Genomic DNA, 23,052 nt, shown 5'->3' on the forward strand with positions numbered 1-23,052 from the left:
AAAGAACAAAGCTGGAGCCATCACGCTACCTGACTACAAACTATACTACAAGGCTACAGTAACCAAAACAGCATGGTACTGGTACCAAAACAGAGATATAGACCAATGGAACAGAACAGAGCCCTCGGAAATAATGCCACATATCTACAACAATCTGATCTTTGACAAATCTGAGAAAAACAAGAAATGGGGAAATGATTCCCTATTTAATAAATGGTGCTGGGAAAACTGGCTAGCCATATGTAGAAAGCTGAAGCTGGATCCTTTTCTTACACCTTATATAAAAATTAATTCAAGATGGATTAAACACTTAAATGTTAGACCTGAAACCATAAAAACCCTAGAAGAAAACCTAGGCAATACCATTCAGGACATAGGCATGGGCAAGGACTTCATGTCTAAAACACCAAAAGCAATGGCAACAAAAGCCAAAATTGACAAATGGGATCTAATTAAACTAAAGAGCTTCTGCACAGCAAAAGAAACTACCACCAGAGTGAACAGGCAACCTACAAAATGGGAGAAAATTTTTGCAATCTAGTCATCTGACAAAGGGCTAATATCCTGAATATACAATGAACTCCAACAAATTTACAAGAAAAAAACAAACAACCCCATCAACAAGTGGGTAAAGGATATGAACAGACACTTCTCAAAAGAAGACATTTATGCAGCCAACAGACACATGAGAAAAGGCTCATCATCACTGGCCATCAGAGAAATGCAAATCAAAACCACAATGAGATACCATCTCACACCAGTTAGAATAGCGATCATTAAAAAGTCAGGAAACAACAGGTGCTGGAGAGGATGTGGAGAAATAGGAACACTTTTACATTGTTGGTAGGACTGTAAACTAGTTCAACCATTGTGGAAGTCAGTGTGGCGATTCCTTAGGGATCTAGAACTAGAAATACCATTTGACCCAGCAATGCCATTACTGGGTATACACCCAAAGGATTATAAATCATGCTGCTATAAAGACACATGCACACGTATGTTTATTGCGGCACTATTCACAATAGCAAGGACTTGGAACCAAGCCAAATGTCCAACAATGATAGACTGGATTAAGAAAATGTGGCACATATACACCATGGAATACTAGGCAGCCATAAAAAAATGATGAGTTCATGTCCTTTGTAGGGGCATGGATAAAGCTGGAAACCATCATTCTCAGCATGCTATCACAAGGACAAAAACCAAACACTGCATCTTCTCACTCATAGGTGGGAATTGAACAATGAGAACACATAGACACAGGAAGGGGAACAGCACACACTGGGGCCTGTTGTGGGGTGGGGGGAGCGGGGAGGGATAGCATTAGGAGATATACCTAATGTTAAATGACGAGTTAATGGGTGCAGCACACCAACATGGCACATGCATACATATGTAACAAACCTGCACATTGTGCACATGTACCCTAAAACTTAACGTATATATATAAAAAAAGAATGAACAGATCTGCCCTTCAGTAGCTGGAGTGGAGTGGGGCAGGATGGTTTGGAGAAGGATGTGTGGCTCTGAAGACTATACATAGTAGGCAAAGTGCCAGCTGTGACTCGGAACAACCAAAATCAGGACCAGGAGCAGTTTAGAAGACAAAACGATTCTTGGAAAAAGCAGAAGTATTTGTAGGGTACAGGGGAATTTGTAAGGGACTTAATTTCCTAAGAGAACAGGTAGGAGTTCAGAGGCAGCTAATGCTCATGGGACTTAATTTTATTTCCACAGTTGGTAAAACTCAAGGACAATGTGGTTACCTTCATTCATTTAATTAAACAAACACAGAGCATGTGCTAGGCTTTGCTAAAATCTAGTGTAGAAATCCAGTGTTAAAATCTAGTGTGGAAAGCCAGGCAACCATTCATCAAACCATAATACAAACCAGATCGGGTAAAGTGCTACAATAAAGGTACACACCAAGCAGAACATGAAGGAGGGAGTGATTAATTAAATTCCACTAGAGAAGTTTTTCTAAAGAGGGTAGCATCTGAGTAGAGTACTGAAGTATGCTAGCAATATAAAATTTTATCATACATTGGGATTGCAAAATACAGTGCTTTTATTTAAAATTAAAAAAAATTATTAGCTTGTTTTCATCATTCCACAGTATATGCATATATCAAAACATTGTACCCCATAAATATATGCAATTACTATATGTCAATTAAAAAATTAACTTAAAAACAGTATTGATGAAAACAATTTTATTTTTCACTGGTAGAAGGAAAAATATTCCCGGTCTCCTGTGAGTGAGTGCCTAGGGTCCCACTCATCTGAAAGAGCAGTGCAGCGCAGCTGAGGTTGCTGGCAGGCATTACAACAGAGCAGTTAAGATTACTGGCTCTACAGTCAGGGACTTGGGTTCCAATCCTCCTCCTCTGTCAATTTCCAACCATGCAATTTTGGACATGACTTAAACTCTGTGCTTTAGCTTCCTCATTTGTAAAACAAGGTTAATGATAATAACTACCTAATAGGGCCACTGTAAGAACAAAATGAGCTAATATATGAAAAGTTTTTAATTCATTGTCTAGCACATTTTAAGCATTCTATAAATCATAGCTATTTTTCATTAATGTTTACATACCAGGCAGGACTCCAATACTGTGTAGAAGTCATGAATTTTAATTTCAGTTCTGCTCCAAAGTGCTCCCTAGGGCTAGGCCGGTGACCCAGATTTTCCATTTCTCATCTTTCTGATTTATCATGTGAGACCAAAGCATTGGCAAGGAAGCTGAATAAGTGGATTTCCTCACTTGCTGGCTGGAGGTCTAGGGAGCAGAAAAGGTGGACATTTCCCCCATCTTGTATCTGTCTTGAGGAAGTGTGTGTGTGTTTATGCAGGAATAGACAACTGGGACAATGCCTTAAAATATACACAGTATTTCTGATGCATTATCTCATTCATTCGTTCATTCATTCATTCAATAAATAATTACTGTGAACCGTGTGTGTGTGTGTGTTTATTCAGATCCATCCCTTTCAATGGTTAGCCTTGTCTGTCAGCTATAACAAAAACCTCAAACCTCAAGGAAAGAAATTACAACCAAGCCTTCAGACAGCTGGTGGTAATTTACTCACACAATCCCCTCTATCCTTTCAACACCCACTATTTATCTGTATCTGACGTTGGGAGGGGGAAATCATGCAAGAAATATGGTATGTAAATTTCTGGAAAGGGGGTTGGAATAGTAAGGGAAGACTTGTGTGAATTACATGAATAATTCTCCTTGATTTGAACATAGATATCAGATCTCAAAAATTGAAGGGACTGATGTGAGGGTCAATAAATACATCTCTGGGACCAGAAACAATACTGGAATAAATTCATAAATAGCTTCCAAGGCATTCATGACAATCACACCATCACTAAAATCTGAGTCATTTTCCAGGACGGGGCGTTCCAGTACAAGTCAAAGGAGCATGTGTCAATCAATCCAGACTGCTTTAAAAATCCATAGAGATAACAATAACTAAATGGAATGCATGATCCTAGTTCAGATCTTGGATTGGATTCTGAATTAGAAAAAAATATATTGCTGCCATGTTCAGTGGCTCATGCCTGTAATTTCAACACTTCAGGAGGCTGAGGCAGGAGGATCACTTAAGGCCAGGAGTTTGAAACCAGCCTGTGCAACATAGCGAGATCTTGTCTCTACAAAAAAAAATTTAAAAATTATCTAGGGATGGTGGTGCAAACCACTAGTCCCAGCTACTCTGGAGGCTGAGGTGGGAGGATCACTTGAGCCCAGGAGTTGAGCCTACAGTGAACTGTAATCACACCACTGCACTCCAGCCTGGGTGACAGAGAGCAAGACCCTGTCTCTTCAAAAAAAGAAAAAATACCTCTAAGGACAAGATAGCCATATGTAGCCATGGTCCTTGCCTTTGTTTCTTGTATCATGCCATTTACTAGCTGGTCCCTGAAGCCATATATAACAACTTTCACTCATACACACATATGAGTGAAAAGTAACACTGATTTTTTTTAACTTTCCAGCTTGAAAAATTTAAAATTTTCAACATATAGAAAAGTTGTAAAACTAGCACAATAAAGTCCTGTAAATCTTTCACTTGCTTCATAGATTGTTAACATTTTGCCACATTTGTTTTCTCTTTACACACACACACACACACACACACAAGCACACAGACACAATCGTTAGTATTATTTTGATGAACCATTTGAGAGTAAGATGTAGATTCTTCACCCCTAAATACTTAATGTGTATCTCCTAAGAATATTTAAAATCATTGAATAACTGTATTATGTAAAAGCATATAACACCCTTGGCCGGGGGCGGTGGCTCACGCCTATAATCCCAGCACTTTGGGAGGCCAAGGCAGGGGGATCACAAGGTCAGGAGATCGAGACCATCCTGGCTAACACGGTGAAACCCCATCTCTACTAAAAATACAAAAAATTAGCCGGGCGTGGTGGCGGGCGCCTGTAGTCCCAGCTACTTGGGAGGCTGAGGCAGGAGAATGGCGTGAACCCGGGAGGCAGAGCTTGCAGTGAGCCGAGATTGTCCCATTGCACTCCAGCCTGGGCAACAGAGCGAGACTCTGTCTCAAAAAAAAAAAAAAAAAAAAAGAATATAACACCATTTTCAGGTCAGCTTTTATCACTATTAAGCAGAACACTTTACATCATAATCTGAAGTCTCAGCAGTTAATTACTTAACTAAAATCAGGAGCTACCCTCTGCTAGATATTTGGCTCACATCTGTACAACCAACAGTGCTGATCAAAATAATCACTCCCAGGACAAAGGCAAAATATACAACAAAGACAAATTCCCGCTTCTATGCACCAGCCAATTTCTTGGCAGTTTAGAACAGCTGTTTTGTCCTTTCTTCCAGCTGGCAAAGGTTCAAAAATATCAAGATACAGCCTCAGAAAGCTTCACATGAGAAAGAAATTTTAATGAGAAAAATCTCACGTTCTGTATTCGCTTTTGTTTTCATTTTCATTTTAGCATATAAAATGTCAAAATACTAAGCTGTTGAGTACCGTATCAAACATCTGGCAATTCTGGACAAAAGATGAGCAAAACTCAACAGTCCTTTATCTTTGCAAAGTTCAAGTGGCTTTAGGAGTTAATGCCATAGGGGTAGGGTGCCATGGCTCATGCCTGTAATCCTAGCACTGTCAGAGGCGAGGCAGGCAGATGGCTTGAGCACAGTAGTTCGAGACCAGCCTGGGCAACATGTGAAACATGTCTCTACAAAAAATACAAAAAAATTTAGCCAGGCGTGGTGGCGCACATCTGTAGTCCCAGCTACTCAGGAGGCTGAGGTGGGAAAGTGGCTTGAGCCTGGGAGGCAGAGGTTGCAGTGAGTGGAGATTGTGCCACTGTGCTCCAGCCTGCGTGAAAGAGCCAGATGCTGTCTCAAAAACCAAAACAAAACATTATATCAGTTTAAAAAGAACAAACACATCCAACATTAACCATCACAATTCCTTTCGACCTGAATAATCTTTTATTCAGATAAAAGTATCCCAGTTTTAGGCTATGCATGTGATACAATAATAACAGACAGAGAGATACAGAAATACCCAAGCTGGCCCAAGCTCAGAGCTTGTGGTATACAGAAGAGAATTATTGCATCATTTATTTGCTGGCTTTGGTACATTCTTAGGAGATAGAGGGAGGGAAAAAAAAATCAAAACCAGAAGGGTCTGGTGCTGATGGACCAGATCAACTGGTTCACACTTTGATTCAACTGTTAAGGTATTCAGGGCTGCAACTAGGATGAGAGGAGCAAGGCACTCACCTGAGGTGCGAAGTTTAAAGGGTGCCAAAATCTTGGTAATCAAGATAAATAATATTTTAATGCAATATTTTAGAAAAATATTAATGCAAAAAAATCCACAATGAACAAAATATCAAAACTTTAAATAAAGACAGGATCTGATCCTGCATTTTCATGATTCAGGGAGTGTCTTACTTGCTTCATCCTAGTCCAGGCCCAACTTGTTCATCCCCAGATGATGTGCCAAAAGCCACATCTTTAGAGGTGTCTCCTCTGGTGCTCTCTAGTGCTATGTTCTGCTGACCTTGTTGGCAACAGCTCTCTGTCTGTTATGAATGGTCTGACATCAGGTGGCACCTTTAAGATACCACAAGGTAAAAGCAACTCTCTGAGCCAAGGCCAGCTCTTCCAACCTCCTTCCAAACAGTCTTATGTCTCAAGGGCAAGTTTTCTGTGATGTGTAGGGCATCAGGGAGAGGGTAGGATGGGGTAGAAAGGGGAGATAATGGGAGAGGGAAAAAAGAACAGGTGACCTCATGAGTTGGCACTAATGTAACTAGAGTGCAATTTTTCAAGAGTCTTTTTAAAGAAAACCTTGAGCCCCAACTCTCATTTGGAGGCACCTGCTCACTCACCTCTAAAACCAAATCCAGCTCACCTCTACTCTTCTTTTCACATTGTCTACGGGTAGTTCTGGAAATCAAAGTGGCCATGCTGCTTCCTCCATGCAGCCTGTAGTGAATTCAAGTAGTGTAGGATACTTCAAACTGGAGCCTCTCCACTGTGAATAGCTGCTCATCCCCAAGTACCAAACCTAATTTTGTGACAATGAAAACCATCTGCAGGTGCCCTCTGCTGGTGGTACTATCCTAGAGACTTGCCTTCACTGATGTATTTTGTTCGGTCAATGGTCCACAAAGTCACAGTCACAGTCACCAACACTATTCCCTATGCCCTTACACCTAAGCAGGTTCACATATTTATGCTACCTGCCAGGCGCCTGCAGGTGTGTGGCATTTGCATTTTCCTTCTATGGCTTCCTAGTTCCTCATGGTGGGAACCTGGGGCCCGACTTCTTGCCTCTCAAACTATTAATATGTCTGCCTCACAGGGCCAGGCACTTCTCTAGTCTTGAGTCACCCATGTCATTTTTTTAACCTACCCTCGGGTAGGACACTGGAGCCATAGATGTGAACCTCAGCCTTTAAGGCACGCAAGAAGACAGCTGAAGTCCCCAGGGCCAGTCACTGCCAGCAATGTCTTCCAGGGATGTTTGAAGGGATGACTGAGGCAAGCAGAGTCTGAGTTTGTTATTGTTCTGAGGATATAGACAAAAATCTTTAACAAGGCTTACATAGCTTGGCATAGTCTTCAGCCTCAGCTCTGGTTATACTCCCCCTTTCCTTTTGTGCTTAGTTTGTACTAGTCTTGTTCCAGAAGAAGAAAGAGAGAACTAATTCTGCTGCTCCTCTGGTGTGCAGGAGCTCAGGTAATGGATGCAGACTGTAATAGGCAGTCTCTAAGTTGGTCCCCAGTGATCCCTGGTCATCAAACCCTTGTGTAATTCCCTCACCTTGAGTCTGAGATGGATCTAGTACTCATTTGTAATGAATACAGTAGGACAGCAGTGATGGAATGTTACTTCCGAGATTAGATTATTTTTTAAAAAGCAAAAACAACTGTGGCTTCCATTTTGAGTATACATGCTCTCTTTCTTTTACATCAGTTGTGCTGGGGGAACTAAGCTACCGTATTATAAGTAGACCTATTGTGTGGACAGGAACTAAAGCCTGCCAAATACCATGTGCGTGAGTCTGAAAACGGACCTTTCAGCCCCTGTCTAGTCTTATTTATTTTATTTTAGTTTATTTGTTTTTGAGACAGAGTCCCACTCTCGCCCAGGCTGGAGTAAAGTGGCATGATCTTGGGTCACTGCAGCCTCCCCATCCCGGGTTCAAGCGATTCTCCTGCCTCAGCCTCCCAAGTAGCTGGGATTACAGGCGCCCACCACGACACCTGACTAATTTTTGTATTTTTAGTAGAGATGGGGTTTCATCAGGTTGGCCAGGCTGGTCTCAAACTCCTGACCTCAAGTGATCCACCCGCCTCAGCCTCCCAAAGTGCTGGGATTACAGGCATGAGCCACCGTGCCCGGCAAGTCTTGAGATGACAGCAGCTCCAGCTGAGTGCTTGACTGCAACCTCATGAGAGAAGTTGAGGCAATTCTAACCAGCTAAGCTGCTCCCAGATTTCTGACCCTCCAACACTGTGAGTACTAAATACTTGCAGTTTTCAGCCACTGAGGTGATTTGCTATGCAGCAATAGTAATAGTAACAAACACACAGACTTCTGAACCTTTCCCCAATCCAAGGTCATTCTGTGGAGTTAGAGACGCAGCTCTCCCATTCACAAAGAAGCTATTATTCTCTCTACAGTAAAGAAAGACAAAGAAGTCAGAGCAGTTTGTTAACACTGCACATCAGGAAACTAGATGTATGCTGAAAATTTGGGAGTGATAGGACCTTTCCCAGTCTGTAGAATATACCACCAAAGCATGCTCACTCGAGAATGTGCTTTTGATTACTACCAACCACACTTTTTTTTTCTTTTTGAAGATATGTGCAAACAATGAAAACCCTTCTTGCTGAAATTACAATACAGCCATACATTTTGGTTGAAATGTTTATTTGGAGATTTCAAAGTCAAGGTTGATATAGCCAAAAGATAATACAGACTAGACTATCATGGAGACAAAAAGGATCTAAAATTTGATATTGTTTGTACACTAGGGTTACTGCTTATGTTAACATTTCCTTCATTGCATCCACTTTCTCGGAGCTGATGTTGTAGGGTTAGATGTGAGTGTGAATGAGCATGTGTACAGTGGACAAAATCCCCCCATTCTGTAAATGCATGTGCCTATTACTCCGGGCAGTGAACCCAGCTTGCTTTAAGTCTTTGTTATTTGAATAGTGTCCCAGATTCTCCTTTGAAATGTGCAGTTCATCTATTTTTATTAACCTTAATATGGAGCTTTCTGATGCTTTTTTGATAGATTCTTGGTTGTGCCCAGGTACACTTCCTTCTGTTTTAAACAGGTCATATATTTCTCTGTGCTTGCCTTCAGGTGGTGTGCCATATAAATTAGAAAGCAAATTTTCACAAGGTCAAATTTTTATCATGCAGCTTAGTATTTTTAAACAGATGACATTTTCATACTTGGTATGCTAACTTGAAGACCAGACCGTTTTTGTCCAAGTTCTACCAAAGGTTTTTGTTTTATAGTCTTAATTTGTTTTGTTTTGGTTTACTTTTTAACAAAAAGCAAACCTAGGAAAAAATTTTAAAAACATACAAGATGCACAAAAACAATTACTCTAATACACATGAAACAGAAAATCAACACCTGCCAATTAAACACAACTTCTACCATTTCATAACTGTGTGATCTTGTCAAATTACTTAACCTCTCAATAAAACGGGATCACGATAGCATCTTTTTCACAGAATTATAGTGAGAATTAAATAATATTATTCTTATGAAATGTTTAAGATAGGGCCTAGAATTTATCATTTACTCAACAAATATTAAGCATGTAATTATATATGTAATTATGGTGATAATGATAATGTTGCTGCCATGAGATGTCAGGAATATAAAATCGTTACAGAATTCTACTTGGAACTCCTGTGAGACCTAGTATGAATCACCTATAGTTATAAGGCTGCTCTAGCAAATAAATCTAAGAGAACAGGCAACTTCATGAAGAGGTTACAGTGTCCTAGGGCAGTGGTCCCCAACCTTTGCGGTACCAGGAACCAGTTTCAAGGAAGACAACTTTTCCATAGATAGGGTGGGGAATGGATTTGGAATGATCATCAGGTATTAGATCCTCATAAGAGGCAGGCAACCTAGATCCCTCATATGCCCAGTTCACAATAGGGTTCGCGTTCCTATGAGAATCTAATGCAGCTGCTGGTCTGCTGATTGACAGGAGGCGGAGCTCAGGGGTAATGCTCACTGGCCTGCCACTCACCTCCTGCTCTGCAGCCCGGGTCCTAACAGGCCATGACCAGTACCAGTCCATGCTCTGGGGGCTGGGGACCCCTGTTCTAGGGAAATACCATCACCATGTCTGCTACCCCTCCCACCATGGGTGCTACCATCATTTGGTCACCATATGCAACCCTGTGTGAAGATATTTTTAATACTATCCAGGGTCCTTTTCATTTGAGTGACCTCTATCTCTTTGTCCCACCATCTAACTCCCACCCTCATAATGAGTGGGGAGAAAACCTCCACTAGGGCAAAACAAAAAACCTCAAACAGGCTTCAAACAAAACTTAATATAAAGATTCCAACCATGAAGTTGTCTCTCTTTATTCCCCAGTTATCATCTTTGTTGGTTTTGTTTTCAGGATCTGCAGGGTACCAAGTTATCTGCTAGAAGGCCCAGGCCTTCTCTTCCTACCAGCCCTGCTGCTACCGCCATGATGTAAATCACTATGATCTCATATTGGTGTTACTTACTGCAATAGCCAGCAAAGCAGCTCCCTTCCTTCCACTCTTGGCCTCCTAAGGTCTATTTTCCAATAGCAAAGTGACTTTTTAACATTTTTCAGATCATATGATGTTCCTGTTTTAAATCTTCATTGGCTTCCCAATGTCCTTAGAATAACATCCACTTCTTACCATGGCCTATGAGGTCTCAGGCGACCTGGCTCAGGTTCACCTCTGCCCCCTCCTCTTATTTATTATGCTCCAGCTGCACTGGCCATTTTCTTCCTCAAACACACTAAGCTTATTTCTACCTTAGGGGTTTTGCAGTTCTTTCACCTCCTGCTTTAATTCCTTTCTAACGAAGTTTATTTTTTAATAAACTTTATTAATATCAGAAATCACTTTATTTGTATATTTATTTATTTGTTTTCTGTCTACGTCCTCACCAGGTCTACTACAACTTCATTAAACTTAAGCTTGTGAAAGTACAGCCTTTATCCAATAATCTTGTTCCTCATTTTATTCTAGCACCTAGTATTGTGCCTGACATTTCATATATACATTTTGGAAAGATCAGTGAACAGACTCCAGCTACACTATTTTTTAAAATAGGATTTACTGGAAGAGGAATCCCACAGAATCAAAGGAATAGTTGAAGACTCAAAAGAACAGGCTCAGAAGGGGCAGGAAAAGGGAGGGGCAGGAATAGGGGAAGCAATCAGGATCTAGGTAGCAAGAAGGGGCCGGTTGGTTCTGGTCACTTTTTTCTACTTTTATGTTGTTGCACTGATGATGCAATGCTCATAAAATCAGATCATTGGGAGGCCGAGGTGGGCAGATCACGAGGTCAGGAGATCGAGACTGTCCTGGCTAACATGGTGAAACCCCGTCTCTACTAAAAAATACAAAAATTAGCCGGGTGTGGTGGCGGGCGCCTGTAGTCCCAGCTACTCGGGAGGCTGAGGCAGGAGAATGGCGTGAACCTAGGAGGCGGAGCTTGTAGTGAGCCAGATCACGCTGCTGCACTCCAGCCTGGGAGACAGAGCAAGACTCCACCTCAAAAAAAAAAATAAAAAATAAAAAATAAAAGATATAAACAGATTTCAATATTAAGTCAAATAAAAGAAGAAAGATAAATCTGTTCAAAATTATACAGTATACTAAAAAGATATGCTTTTAAATGTCTTCTCTGTCCTATGATTCAGAATAAACTAGAGGTCAGGAGACAGTTCCATGAGATATGTCCTTTTGGATACCCCAAACTAAATTAATTCTCTCTCTTCCCTGACATCTGCTTCTCGTGCCATATTATCTATCTCAGTTAATCAAATTACTGTTCACTCTCTGACTGGCCTAGGAATTTGTTTAGACAGAGTGTACTTGTCTAGAGTAATAAACTGGAGAATAATATTTGTTTCCACCATCTCCCTCATTTCCCACACTCAATTAATAAAAAAATCCTATCAATTCTAACTCAAATTCTCCAACCTATCTCTTCCTCACCATTCCCAATACCAGTGCCTGTGTTCAGGCCCTTATTACCTTTGGCCCTGAACCACTTGCAACAGTTTCTCAGTGATCTTCACTCAATCCACTTAAGCCCATCTCTCACACGGTTGCCACACTTACGACTCTAAAACAAAGATCTATGTCTGCCAGACTCTTCTTTAAAACCTTCTATAATTCCACACTGTCTACAAAAATTAAAGCCAACTGCCTCTGTGTCTTAGTTGAAATGACAGAATGCAAAAGTTTCTCAGAATGATTTATAAATGCAACCCTTTCTTTAATATGGAGGTTCTTTAACCCTGCTATACATGAGAAAAGTTGTAGTGCATTTAAAGAACACTGATGCTAAGACCTCAATCTGAAAAAGTCTGATTTAATTGGTCTGGAATGAAGCCTTTACATCAGCTTTTTAAAGACCTCCCCCAGATAATTCCAATATGTAGTCAGTGTTGAAAATTACTAATTTATAACGTGGCTAGAAAGACACTTCTACTTCCAGACAGCATGCAGTAATAGGGTTCGTATTCATTCCCCTTCACCCCTGACAGAAATTACTAAAAAATAGGACAAGATATATAAAATAATTATTTTCAGACACTGGATATCAGACAACATAGGAAAGTTATCCAAGAGAAGAGAGAAACAAGCAAAGTAAGCCATACAACTGAACTACTTAACTGCCCGGGAGCTCACAGAGAGGGAATCCAGGCAGAGCCTGGTGATCTCCCTGAGTTGAAGAGATCGTGCTGAGATTTGAGAAGACCAAGGCAGCTAGAGTTCATGGGGAAGAGTACCAGAAAGAAGAGAAAATTCCAGAGATCTGTGGAGAGTCTCCCTGAATATTCAGCTGAGTACTGATCGGTATATCAGGAAACTACCAAGGTTGGGGTAAGAACCACACAAGAGAATCAGATTAAACAATCCTCTTGGCTCATACAAGGCTGGAAGTAGTTTGCTTCATCATCTGCTAAAGTGAGAAAAAGCCTCATAATTAACAAGATATAGGGTAGAGTACTTAAAAGGGTATCACCCAAGTAATGGGGAAAATTAATCATCTTTAAAAAGTTGCTTGGGTTCCCCATAGTGAAGCTTAAGATCAAGAAGGATCTGTTTCCAACTAACTTAACTGTGACCCAGAATAAAGCTCAATAATATTTATGGGAATACAGAACTATCTAACACCCAATATGTAAAATGTTTACTGTGTGGTACCAAATCAAAGTATTACCAGGTGTGCAAAGAAGCAGGCAACAGTACTTAAAATGAAGAGAAAAATCAATTACCAGAAACATACTCAGAACTGAACAAATGTTAGAACTGTTATTATAGTATTTCAAATGTTCAAGAAAGTAGAACAAAGATTGATCAAATGAAGTAAAATATTAATACATGGGCGGGGCACAGTGCCTCACACCTGTAATCCCAGCACTTTGGGAGGAGGAGGCGGGCAGATCACCTGAGGTCAGAAGTTTGAGACCACCCTGGCCAATATGGTGAAAACCCATCTCTACTAAAAATACAAAAATTAGCCAGGCGTGGTGGTGGGTGCCTGTAATCCCAGCTACTCAGGAGGCTGAGACAGGAGAATTGCTTGTACCCGGGAGGCAGAGATTGCAGGTTGCAGTGAGCTGAGATCGTGACATTGACAAGAGTGAAACTCTGTCAAAAAAAAAAAGAAAAAAATTAATACATGAAAGTTACAAACTTCTAGAGATGAAAAAGACAATATCTGAGATGAAGAATACACTGGATGGAATTAACAACAGATTAGACACTGTAGAAGAAAAAGTTAGTGAACTTAAAAACATAGCAATAAAAATGATCCAAAAATAAAACAAGAGAAAGAAGACAAAAAGTGAACAGAGCATCAATGATCAATGGGAAAAATTTAAATGATCAAATATATGTGTAATTGAAGTCCCTAAAGGAAAGGAGTTATAAAAGGCAACAAAAATTTTTGAAAAAATAATGGCTGAAAATTGTCCAAGTATAGTGAAAACTGTAAACACACAGATCCGGTAAGCATAACAAACCCAAAGCACGAGAAACATGAAAGTAATCACACCTAGGCACATTTTAATCAAATTGCTTAAGATCAGTGATAAAGAGAAAAATTTATAAGTATTCAGGAGAAAAAAAACATTATATAGAGAGGAACAAGGATAAGAATGAGAGCATAACTTGAAAATTAAAAGACAACAGAGAAGCCGGAAGCAGTGACTCATGCCTGTAATCCCAGCACTTTGGGAGGCTGAGGAGAGCAGATCACCTGAGGTCAGGAGTTCGAGACCAGCCTGACCAATGTGGAGAAACCCCATCTCTACTAAAAATACAAAATTGGCTGGGCGTGGTGGCACATGCCTGTAATCTCAGCTACTCAGGAGGCTGAGGCAGGAGAATCACTTGAACCCGGGAGGTGGAGGTTGCAGTGAGCCAAGATGGCATCATTGCACTCTAGCCTGGGCAAAAAGAGCGAAACTCCATCTCAGAAAAAAAAAAAAAAAAAGACAACAGAGCAACATCTTTAAAGAGCTGAAGGAAAAAAAGAGCAGTCACCTGGAATTCTATAACCAGCAGAGTAGGTTTCTTGTGCATACAACCTGTGTAGTCACACAGGGCTTTGCACTCAGAAGGACTGGCTTGGTTTAATGCTCTGTTGTTGATGACTTGAAATTCTTATAATATTTGAACAGAGGGGTCTACATTTTCGTTTTGCATTGAGCCCCACAAAGTATGTAGTCAGTCCTGATAACCAGCAAGAATATCTTTCAAACATGAAGGTGAAATAAAGACTTTTTCACATACAAAAGCTGAAAGAATTTTCCCACCAGCAAATCTGCACAAGAATAAGGATTAAAGAATTTTTTTCAGGCAGAAGGGAAATGATACCAGATGAAAATAATGAAGAATATTGGAAATGGTAAATATGTCAGTAAATATGAAACTTTAAAAATATCTTTTACATCACTAATCAGTAAGGAAATGCAAATCAAAACCACAATGATATTTCACTTTATACCCATTAAGATGGGAATTATTTAAAAAAACAAAAACAGAAAATATCAGTGTTCATGAAGATATGGGGAAACTGAAACCCTTGTACACTGTTGGTGGGAATGTAAAATGGTGCAGCTGCTATAGAGAACAGTATGGTCGTTCCAAAAAATTAAATATAGAATTACCATGTATGCAATAATCCCTCTTCTTTTGCAACGCAAAAGCATTGAAAACAGGGACACAAACAGACATCTGTACATCCATATCTGTTGCAGCATTATTCACAGTGGCAAAAGGTGGAAAGTATTGAAATTTCCATCAACAGATGAATGGATTAATAAAATGTTGTATAAACATACAATGGAATATGATTTGGCCTTTTAAAAGGTACATTATAAGCTTGGGCAACAAAGTGAGACCCTATCTCTACAAAAATACCAAAAAAATTGCTTGTAATCCCAGCTATTTGGGAGGCCAATGTGGGAGGGTCGATTGAGCCCAAGAGGTCAAAGCTGCATTGAACCATGATTGTGCCACTGCACTCCAGCCTGGATGATAGAGTAAGACTCTATCTCACACACAAAAAAGTACGTAATTACAACACATGCTACAACGTGGATGACCCTAAAAGAGATTATGCTAAGTGAAATAAGCTGGAGACAAAACAACAAATATATGATCCCACTTATATAAGGTGGCTAGAGCAGTCAAATTCATAGAGCCAGAAAGTAGAATAGTGGTTACCAGGAGGCAGGGGAGGGAGAATGGGTAGCTATTGTTTAATGGATACAGAGTTTCAGTTTTGGAAAAAGAGAAAATTTTGGAGATGGATGGTGGTACTTGTTGCATAATAATATGAATGTACTTAATGCTACTACTGAACTGTACACTTAAAATGGCTAAACTGGTAAATTTGTGGGGGAAGAAGAGTTTATTTAGTTCTTTTTTTTTTTGTTGAGACAGAGTCTCGCTGTGTCGCCAGGCTGGAGTGCAGTGATGTGATCTCAGCTCATTGCAACCTCCACCTCCCTGGTTCAAGCGATTATCTTGCCTCAGCCTCGATTATCTTGCCTCAGCCTCCCGAGTAGCTGGGATTACAGGCGCATGCCACCACGCCCAGCTAATTTTTGTATTTTTAATAGAGACAAGGTTTCACCATGTTGGCCAGGATGGTCTCTGTCTCCTGACCTCGTGACCTGCCTGCCTCGGCCTCCGAAAGTGCTGGGATTACAGGCGTGAGCCACTGTGCCTGGACTATTTGGTTCTATTTATTCATTTATGCAATGATGGTCTCAGCAGTAGGCAATAAAATATAACCTTATATTTAAAATTCATTTTTCATTTTGAAAGGTTTGGATCTTTGTCTCTTCTTTCTACTTTACTATTTAATTAATTAATTAATTAATTAATTAATTTATTTATTTTTAATGATGGTGGATCTGAGATCTACCTTACTGTTTTAAATACTTAACTCCGACCAAATAGAAGATAAATAAAAATTGTATTCCCTTACTTTTCTCTAAGGTCAAGCTGGTACAACTAGAATTGACTCTTTAGAATGTAGGTATCATTTACAGTAAGCTGGAGATTTGATCACAGAATGATACACGTAAGAATGTTATAGCACAAAAAAATGCACAGATATTTTTAAAAGGACAAATTTCAGGACACTTTCCATCTGAGTTCATAAGAAAGTCCTCTTGAGTATCCTTCAAAGTTAAAACGCTCTCCCCTTCAGATTAATGAAAATATTAGGATTCATAGAACACAATGGGCACTGGTGATGTGGCCCATGGTAGCTGAATTAGATTGAGTATAAATGAAGTCTTCACATAATAGTGAAGAGGACAACAGAAGAAAGGCCAGAAAGCCACTTGAAACTCATGTCCATGGAAGGCCAAATGAAGTTGATTTAACTGTTCCCTTAGAAAGATATTATCCCATTGCTTAGTCCTCAAAGTGCTCATACTGCTACTTTCCTTCTTTATTATCACCAGTTCTGGGAGCAAACCTCCTGGAAGAATGGAAGTATAGACTGTAAACACAAGACTGTGGGTACAGCAAAGGGGCTCTGATGCTCTAGTTGTTTGTGTCTAGATACTGTCAAATGTCCCTTGTGATGCACAATTGCCCTTAGTTGAGAACCACTAACCAAAATAAATGAAATAATATGTCATGTTCATGCATCAGAAGACCCAATGTGGTTAAGATATCAATTCTCTATAAGTTGATCTATAGACTCAATGCAACCCCAATCAAATATCCCACTGGCTTTTTGTCTACATTTACAAGTGAATTCTGAAATGTACATGGAAATGCAAAGAACCTAACACAATGAAAACAATTTTGAATAAGAAGAACAAAGTTCAAGAATTTGACTACATGATTTCAAGACATATAAAGCTACTGTAACCAAATCAGTTTGGTATTGGTCTAAAGATACATAAGGGAGGCTGAGGCGATAGAATTGCTTGAACCCAGGAGGCTAAGGTTGCAGTGAGTCAAGATCGTGCCACTGCACTCCAGCCTGGGCGACAGAGTTAGACTCCGTCTCAAAAAAAGAAAAACAAAAAGAAAAAAAGGTAGATAAATAAATCAGTCAAACACAATAGAAACCCAGATACAGACAATTATATATGTGGTCAATTGATTTGAACTAATGTGCTAAGGCAATTAAATGGAGAAAGGATAGTGCTCTTAACAAACAGTGTTAGAACAACTGTACATCTACATGCAAAAAAGAAAAAAAACACCTTGATCACCATATACAAAAGTTAACTCAAATGGATCATAGGCCTAAATGTAAAAATGCAAAACTATAAAACTTCTAGAAAAAAATAGAATATTTTTATAATCTGGATTAAGTAATGATTTCTTAGATATGACATTAAAAGCAAAACCATAAAAGAAAAAATTCATAATGTTTATTTACCGCAGCAAAATTTTAAAATATCTGGTCTTCAAAAGACACTGTTACTAAAATGGAAAGACAATCTGCACAGTGGGAGAAAATATTTGCAAAGAACATATACAATAAAACTTGTGTTTAGAATATGAAATGAACCCAATGAACTCAGTGAAACCCAAACAACTCAGTGGAAAATGGGCAAAAGATTTCAACAGACACTTTACCAAAAATATGTAGATAATAATCAAGCTCATGAAAAAAAAAAGCTCAATATCATTAATCATTAGGGAAATTTAAATAAAAAAACCATAATAAGATTTCACACCCACTAGAATGGCTATAATATAAAAGATGTACAGTAACAAGTATTGGGAAGGATGTGGAGAAATGAGAACCTTCATACATTGCTAGTGGGAATGTAAAAGGTACAACCCTTTTGGAAAACAATTTGGCAGTTTCTTTAAAAGCATGCCTAGTGTTATATACCTCGAGAAATGTGCCCAAGAGAAATGAAAGACATGTGTACAAATAATTATAGCAACTTTATTTGTAATAGCCATAAAACTGGAAACAACTCAATGAATGGTGAATCAATAAAGTGTAGCACATTCATACAATGAAATACTACTCAGCAACAAAAGGAAATGAGCTACTGATACCCACAACAGCATAGATAAGTTTCAAAATAATTATGCTGAGTAACAGAAGCCAGACAACAACAAAGAGTAGATACTGTATGATTCCATTTATATGAAATTCTAGGAAATGCAAAGTAACATATAATGACAAAAGCAGAGGGGCAGGAAGGAGCAATTTAAAAAGGGCAGAAGGAAACTTTTTGGGATGATGGATAAGTTCGTCATCTTGATTGTGGTGATGATTTCACAGGTATATACATATGTTGAAACTTCAAATTGCACACTTTAAATTTGCCCAGTTTATTGTATGTCAGTTATATCTCAATAAAGCTGTAGAACAGCAATAATAAAATGGCTAGATAAGCATATTACAGTAGTTGAAGTTTGATGTTAGAAATTCACTGAATCTTCTCTGAAGTCATTGTCCTCTGACAGTTGTCTGCAGGTTTCAAGCTATCCACCTACATAGAATGTGCAATCTGCTGGGCTTCAAAAGCACACATTGAGGCAGATGGCCAACAGCTGACAATTCACTTAATTTCTCTTTTTAAATAGTTATATACTTGAAAAAGGATCGAGTCTGAATTAAATCCTCACAGAAAATTTCTATCACAGCATGGGATTCACTTCAATAAAGCATCTTCCCACTGTCATAAATCTGCTTGTGTCCTTTTGGCAAAATTTACTTCCCACTCAACCTGGCTTTGTTATCTTGTCAAGCCAGACAAAAATTCACCTCTTGTATAAAGCCGTCTCTGATCATCTGCCTTTTTAAATTTTTAAATTTTTAAATTTTTTTTTTTTTTGAGATGGAGTCTCACTCTGCCACCTAGGCTGGAGTGCAGTGGTGCAATCTCGGCTCACTGCAACCTCTGCCTCCCTGGTTCAAGCGATCCTCCTTCCTCAGCCTCCTGAGTAGCTGGGATTACAGGCACACCACCACGCCCAGCTAATTTTTTGTATTTTCATTAGAGATGGAGTTTTACCATGTTGACCAGACTGATCTCAAACTCCCGACCTCAAGTGATCCACCTGCCTTGGCCTCCCAAAGTGCTGGGATTAACAGGCATGAGCCACCGTGACCGGCCTCATCTGCCTTTTAGCACCATAGAGAGGTGCCATTAACCACCTGGTTTATATTGCCAGCATGTAGGGGCTGTAATATGGTACCCCAGCCCCACCTCCCTACCCCATCATTATTTTTTCTTAAAGAAAATAAGCTTGCCACTTAGAATTTAAACTTTACAATTAAGATAAACTGATTTAGAGGATAAAGGTAGACACTTGAAACAGTCACAAGGATCCCCAAACCAGATTATAACCTGACTGAAAATATTAGCATATCAGAGATAGAAAAAGAGGTGTACCTAAGAAGGGAGGATAATCATCAGTGGACACTTACTGTCCAGGAAAAAAGAACCCATGTGTACACCTTGATGCTCTGAAGCTATCAAATTATTTGAAATTTAGAATCCACTAATTAATTCCTCTTGCTCTAGATTCAAGTTTCAAAAACAACCTTTTGGCTGTAATTTGGCTCTCAAATGTGGCACATATACCAAGAGATATTTTGCTGGGATCATAAAAGAAAGTTTAGTTCCCTAAGATGTTAAAATTCTCATTATAAATTAGTAATTTGTTATTCTGGGTGTATATAGTAGTCCCGTGATTTATCAGTTTAAGAAACAGACTTGGCTGGGTGCAGTGGCTCACACCTATAGTCTCAGCACTTTGGGAGGGTGGGGTGGTAGGATTGCTTGAAGCCAGTAGTTTGAGACCAGCCTAGGCAACATAGCAAGACTCCATCTCTACACAAAATAATTTTTTAAAAGTAGCCGGAAATGGTGGTACACAACTGTGATCTCAGCTACTTGGAAGGCCGAGGCAAGAGGATCCCTTGAGCCCAGGAGTTGGAGGCTGCAGGGAGCTATGAGTGCACCACTTCACTCCAACCTAGGCAACACAGTGAGACTCCATCTCTAAAAAAAAAAAAAAAAGAAAAAAAGAAAAAGAAAGAAAGAAAAAGAAAAGAAACAGACTTCACAAGTTAAAGACCAGATTTCAACATATTTTCCAAGATAATGCCACTTTCTATGGCCTGTTAGGGAAGTCAGCTTTTCTTGTAGACAGAGAGAGAGAGAGATGTCTACAGTTCATCTTTCTGTTACAGCACTTACTCCGTACTCCAGTTACTGAAACATATTATAGAACTACAGATTCTGAGTTACCTGAGGGTAGTTTTGTATCCAGTTTGTGCTGGCCTGCACCATCATTGCTCAATAAATAACACTGAACTGAACTGAATTTGGATAATGTGCAGAGCTGCTTTTTTACATTTTTTAGTTGATTGAGAGTTAGAAAATCATACCAAAAACACCACTCCCCAAGTATAACTTCTAATACGCTAACACTCATTAAACCTCTAACACTACAGCTAAAGTTGTTATGTTTTTTAAAGTATGCTAAACAGGGGAATTGATTTTTAAGTGAAGGGCAAAGTAGCACTAACCTCAGTCAAGTTGCTGTAACTGTTTCATTTGGGAATTGTGAAATTTTTTAAACACATTTCAAGACATCATTACATCAACGAAGATGAATATAGGTGTAATTTGTCAGATGAGTAACTATTAAGGAAACCATGAATGTTTGCTATCTATTTTCACAATTAAACCACAATTTAGAGGATCAAATTCTAACCCTACAAACTTTTTTTTAACCAAAGACAGGGAGAAAAATCATACTCTTGTGATAAGGAGTCATAATTCATTTTAAATTCTGCAGGATTAATGCTGCTTTCCAGATGAGAAGAATTCACCCCGTGTACGCAAAGTGATTAAGGAGCCTTGGAATTATAAACACACATTCAGATTAATTTTTTTGTTCTAAGCTTTAAATACAATTTCAAAGTATTTTATAAAATAATTAACATCCCATAGATATGCTTTTTAAAAAAAGTAATTATGTCCATAAAAGTAATTTGTATAAGGCAATAAAAATTTTACTTTATAAAAAAATCAAACAATGAATACTTTTTGCTTAATTCTTTCTTAGGAGCAGTAATTTATTATGGGTTCCTTAGAAGACATGTGATTTATTTAAGCTCTATTAACTGAATGTGAGTCTGTTTTCTGACATAAACAGTGGATAGTGTTATGAAAAAATAAAATTGTCAGTGAATAGGCTAAATTTCATAGTTCACAAATGTAGCTATCCTGAACATAGAATACAGATCCAATGAACATTTAGTTTTATAATTAGCACTGTTTTAATCCAAATTCCAATTTTATGCATGGGAAACTGAGGCCTAGAGAAATGAAGTAACTTTTTACAGACCCGTTAGCTCAGAGGCTGGAATCACTAGGCCTGATAGTTTGATTTATGAATACTACCTTCCGTGAGATAAAAAGCTAAAAATGCTGTGATGAGGACATGTTTATTTCTAAAAAGCCTGCAGCACAATCTATCTCTTCTCCCAAAAATCGTATGTATGACAGATTTTTATGTTACTGCTGCTACATGAAGAAAATTGAGCCTAATCTGTTCGGTCTTCCAGGCCAAAGCAAAGGAAAGGATTGATTTTAGAAGGAACTTGCCCTGCATGGCCTCCATCCAGCCATCAGGCAGGGCTCCAGCTCTGCAGGGGAAGAGAGGTAGCCCAGGAAGAGGGAATCACCACCCACCCCACCCTGCGATCTGTATCTAAGAGAAATAACCCTGCAAAGAAGAGCTATAAGAGATGGCAGTGTGTGCTTTCGTCCGGGTGCATTTCCTGATCCTTCATCTTTCATTCCCATCTCTGATGTTTCCATCCTGGTACAGCCTTCCGAGTCATGTGTTCATCTCTCCTTTGGCTCAACCCAACAGACACAGCCTGCAATCTCACCTCCATCAACACAGCAAATGTCTGTGTCTCAAAGACCTTAAGATAGAGACCGAGCTTCCTATGCTTTAGCCCTTCCAGGGGCACACCTTTATTTCTTGTCAACTCAACACTGTCCCTCCTCCTGCCTCCACCACGGGCCCCATTACCTCCCTACCCTTCTCCAAGCAGGAGTCACTCAGCGCCAACCCCTCTCAGGCGTCGGGATCTTCAGTCCGGGGCCCCAGCCCTCCGCGCGGTTCTCCTGCCCAGCGCACCGTGCGTTGCCACCCCCTCCGCGTTCCTCAGCCTCCCGGGCTCCAGAGGCAGGAGCTGGCCATGTTCTCACCTCATCCAGGGTGCGGCCGCCGCAGCTGCTTCTTCCTCCTCGGCCGCCGCTGCCCAGCTCCCGGCTGGCTCCGGGCGCCGTCTTCCCCGGCTCGGGGTCTGCCGTGGGGACTGAGGGGTTCGCGTCGCGTCTCCGGACCGGTAAGGCGTGTGGTGAGCCCAGCGGGACGCGCGACAGCAGCAGCCAAAGTCGCATCGGCGGCGGCAGCAGGACCCGCTGTCGGTCCCTTTCATGGATTTCCTGGGCCTGGCCACCCCAGTCCTAGCTACGGTTCGTGCTTGTTTTCCTGGTGTCTTCCGGGACTGCCAGGGCGCATCCTCTGGGCCTGGCTGAGCATCCCCGTCAGTTCCCTGGGCCTCCTCCGCGGCTGCCTCTGCCACCTGCTCCGCCCAGATTGCTTTGGTCCTTCTCTCGCAGACACACTCAGCTGCCCTTCATCCTCTGTCGTCTCCCCATTCTCTCTCCACCCACTGCCTCATTCCCAGATCCCACTCCGTTTCTTCCTTTCTATCCGCTCCAATGTCA

General features: G+C 40.0%; 1 protein-coding gene across 9 annotated transcripts in view; it reads right to left on the minus strand.

Moving 5' to 3' along the window:
* Positions 1 to 23,052, minus strand: part of LOC129030855 (myomegalin) — a 226,010-nt gene extending 202,958 nt beyond the window's left edge. For all 9 annotated transcript variants that reach the window (XM_063651409.1, XM_063651410.1, XM_054476702.2 and 6 more), the window contains exon 1: positions 22,528 to 23,052. In XM_063651409.1, coding sequence (XP_063507479.1) covers positions 22,528 to 22,760 — 233 coding nt within the window. In that variant the 5' untranslated portion in view covers positions 22,761 to 23,052. The remainder of the gene's footprint in view (positions 1 to 22,527) is intronic.

This window comes from Pongo pygmaeus, chromosome 1 (genome assembly GCF_028885625.2).
Source record: "Pongo pygmaeus isolate AG05252 chromosome 1, NHGRI_mPonPyg2-v2.0_pri, whole genome shotgun sequence".
NCBI lineage: Eukaryota > Metazoa > Chordata > Mammalia > Primates > Hominidae > Pongo > Pongo pygmaeus.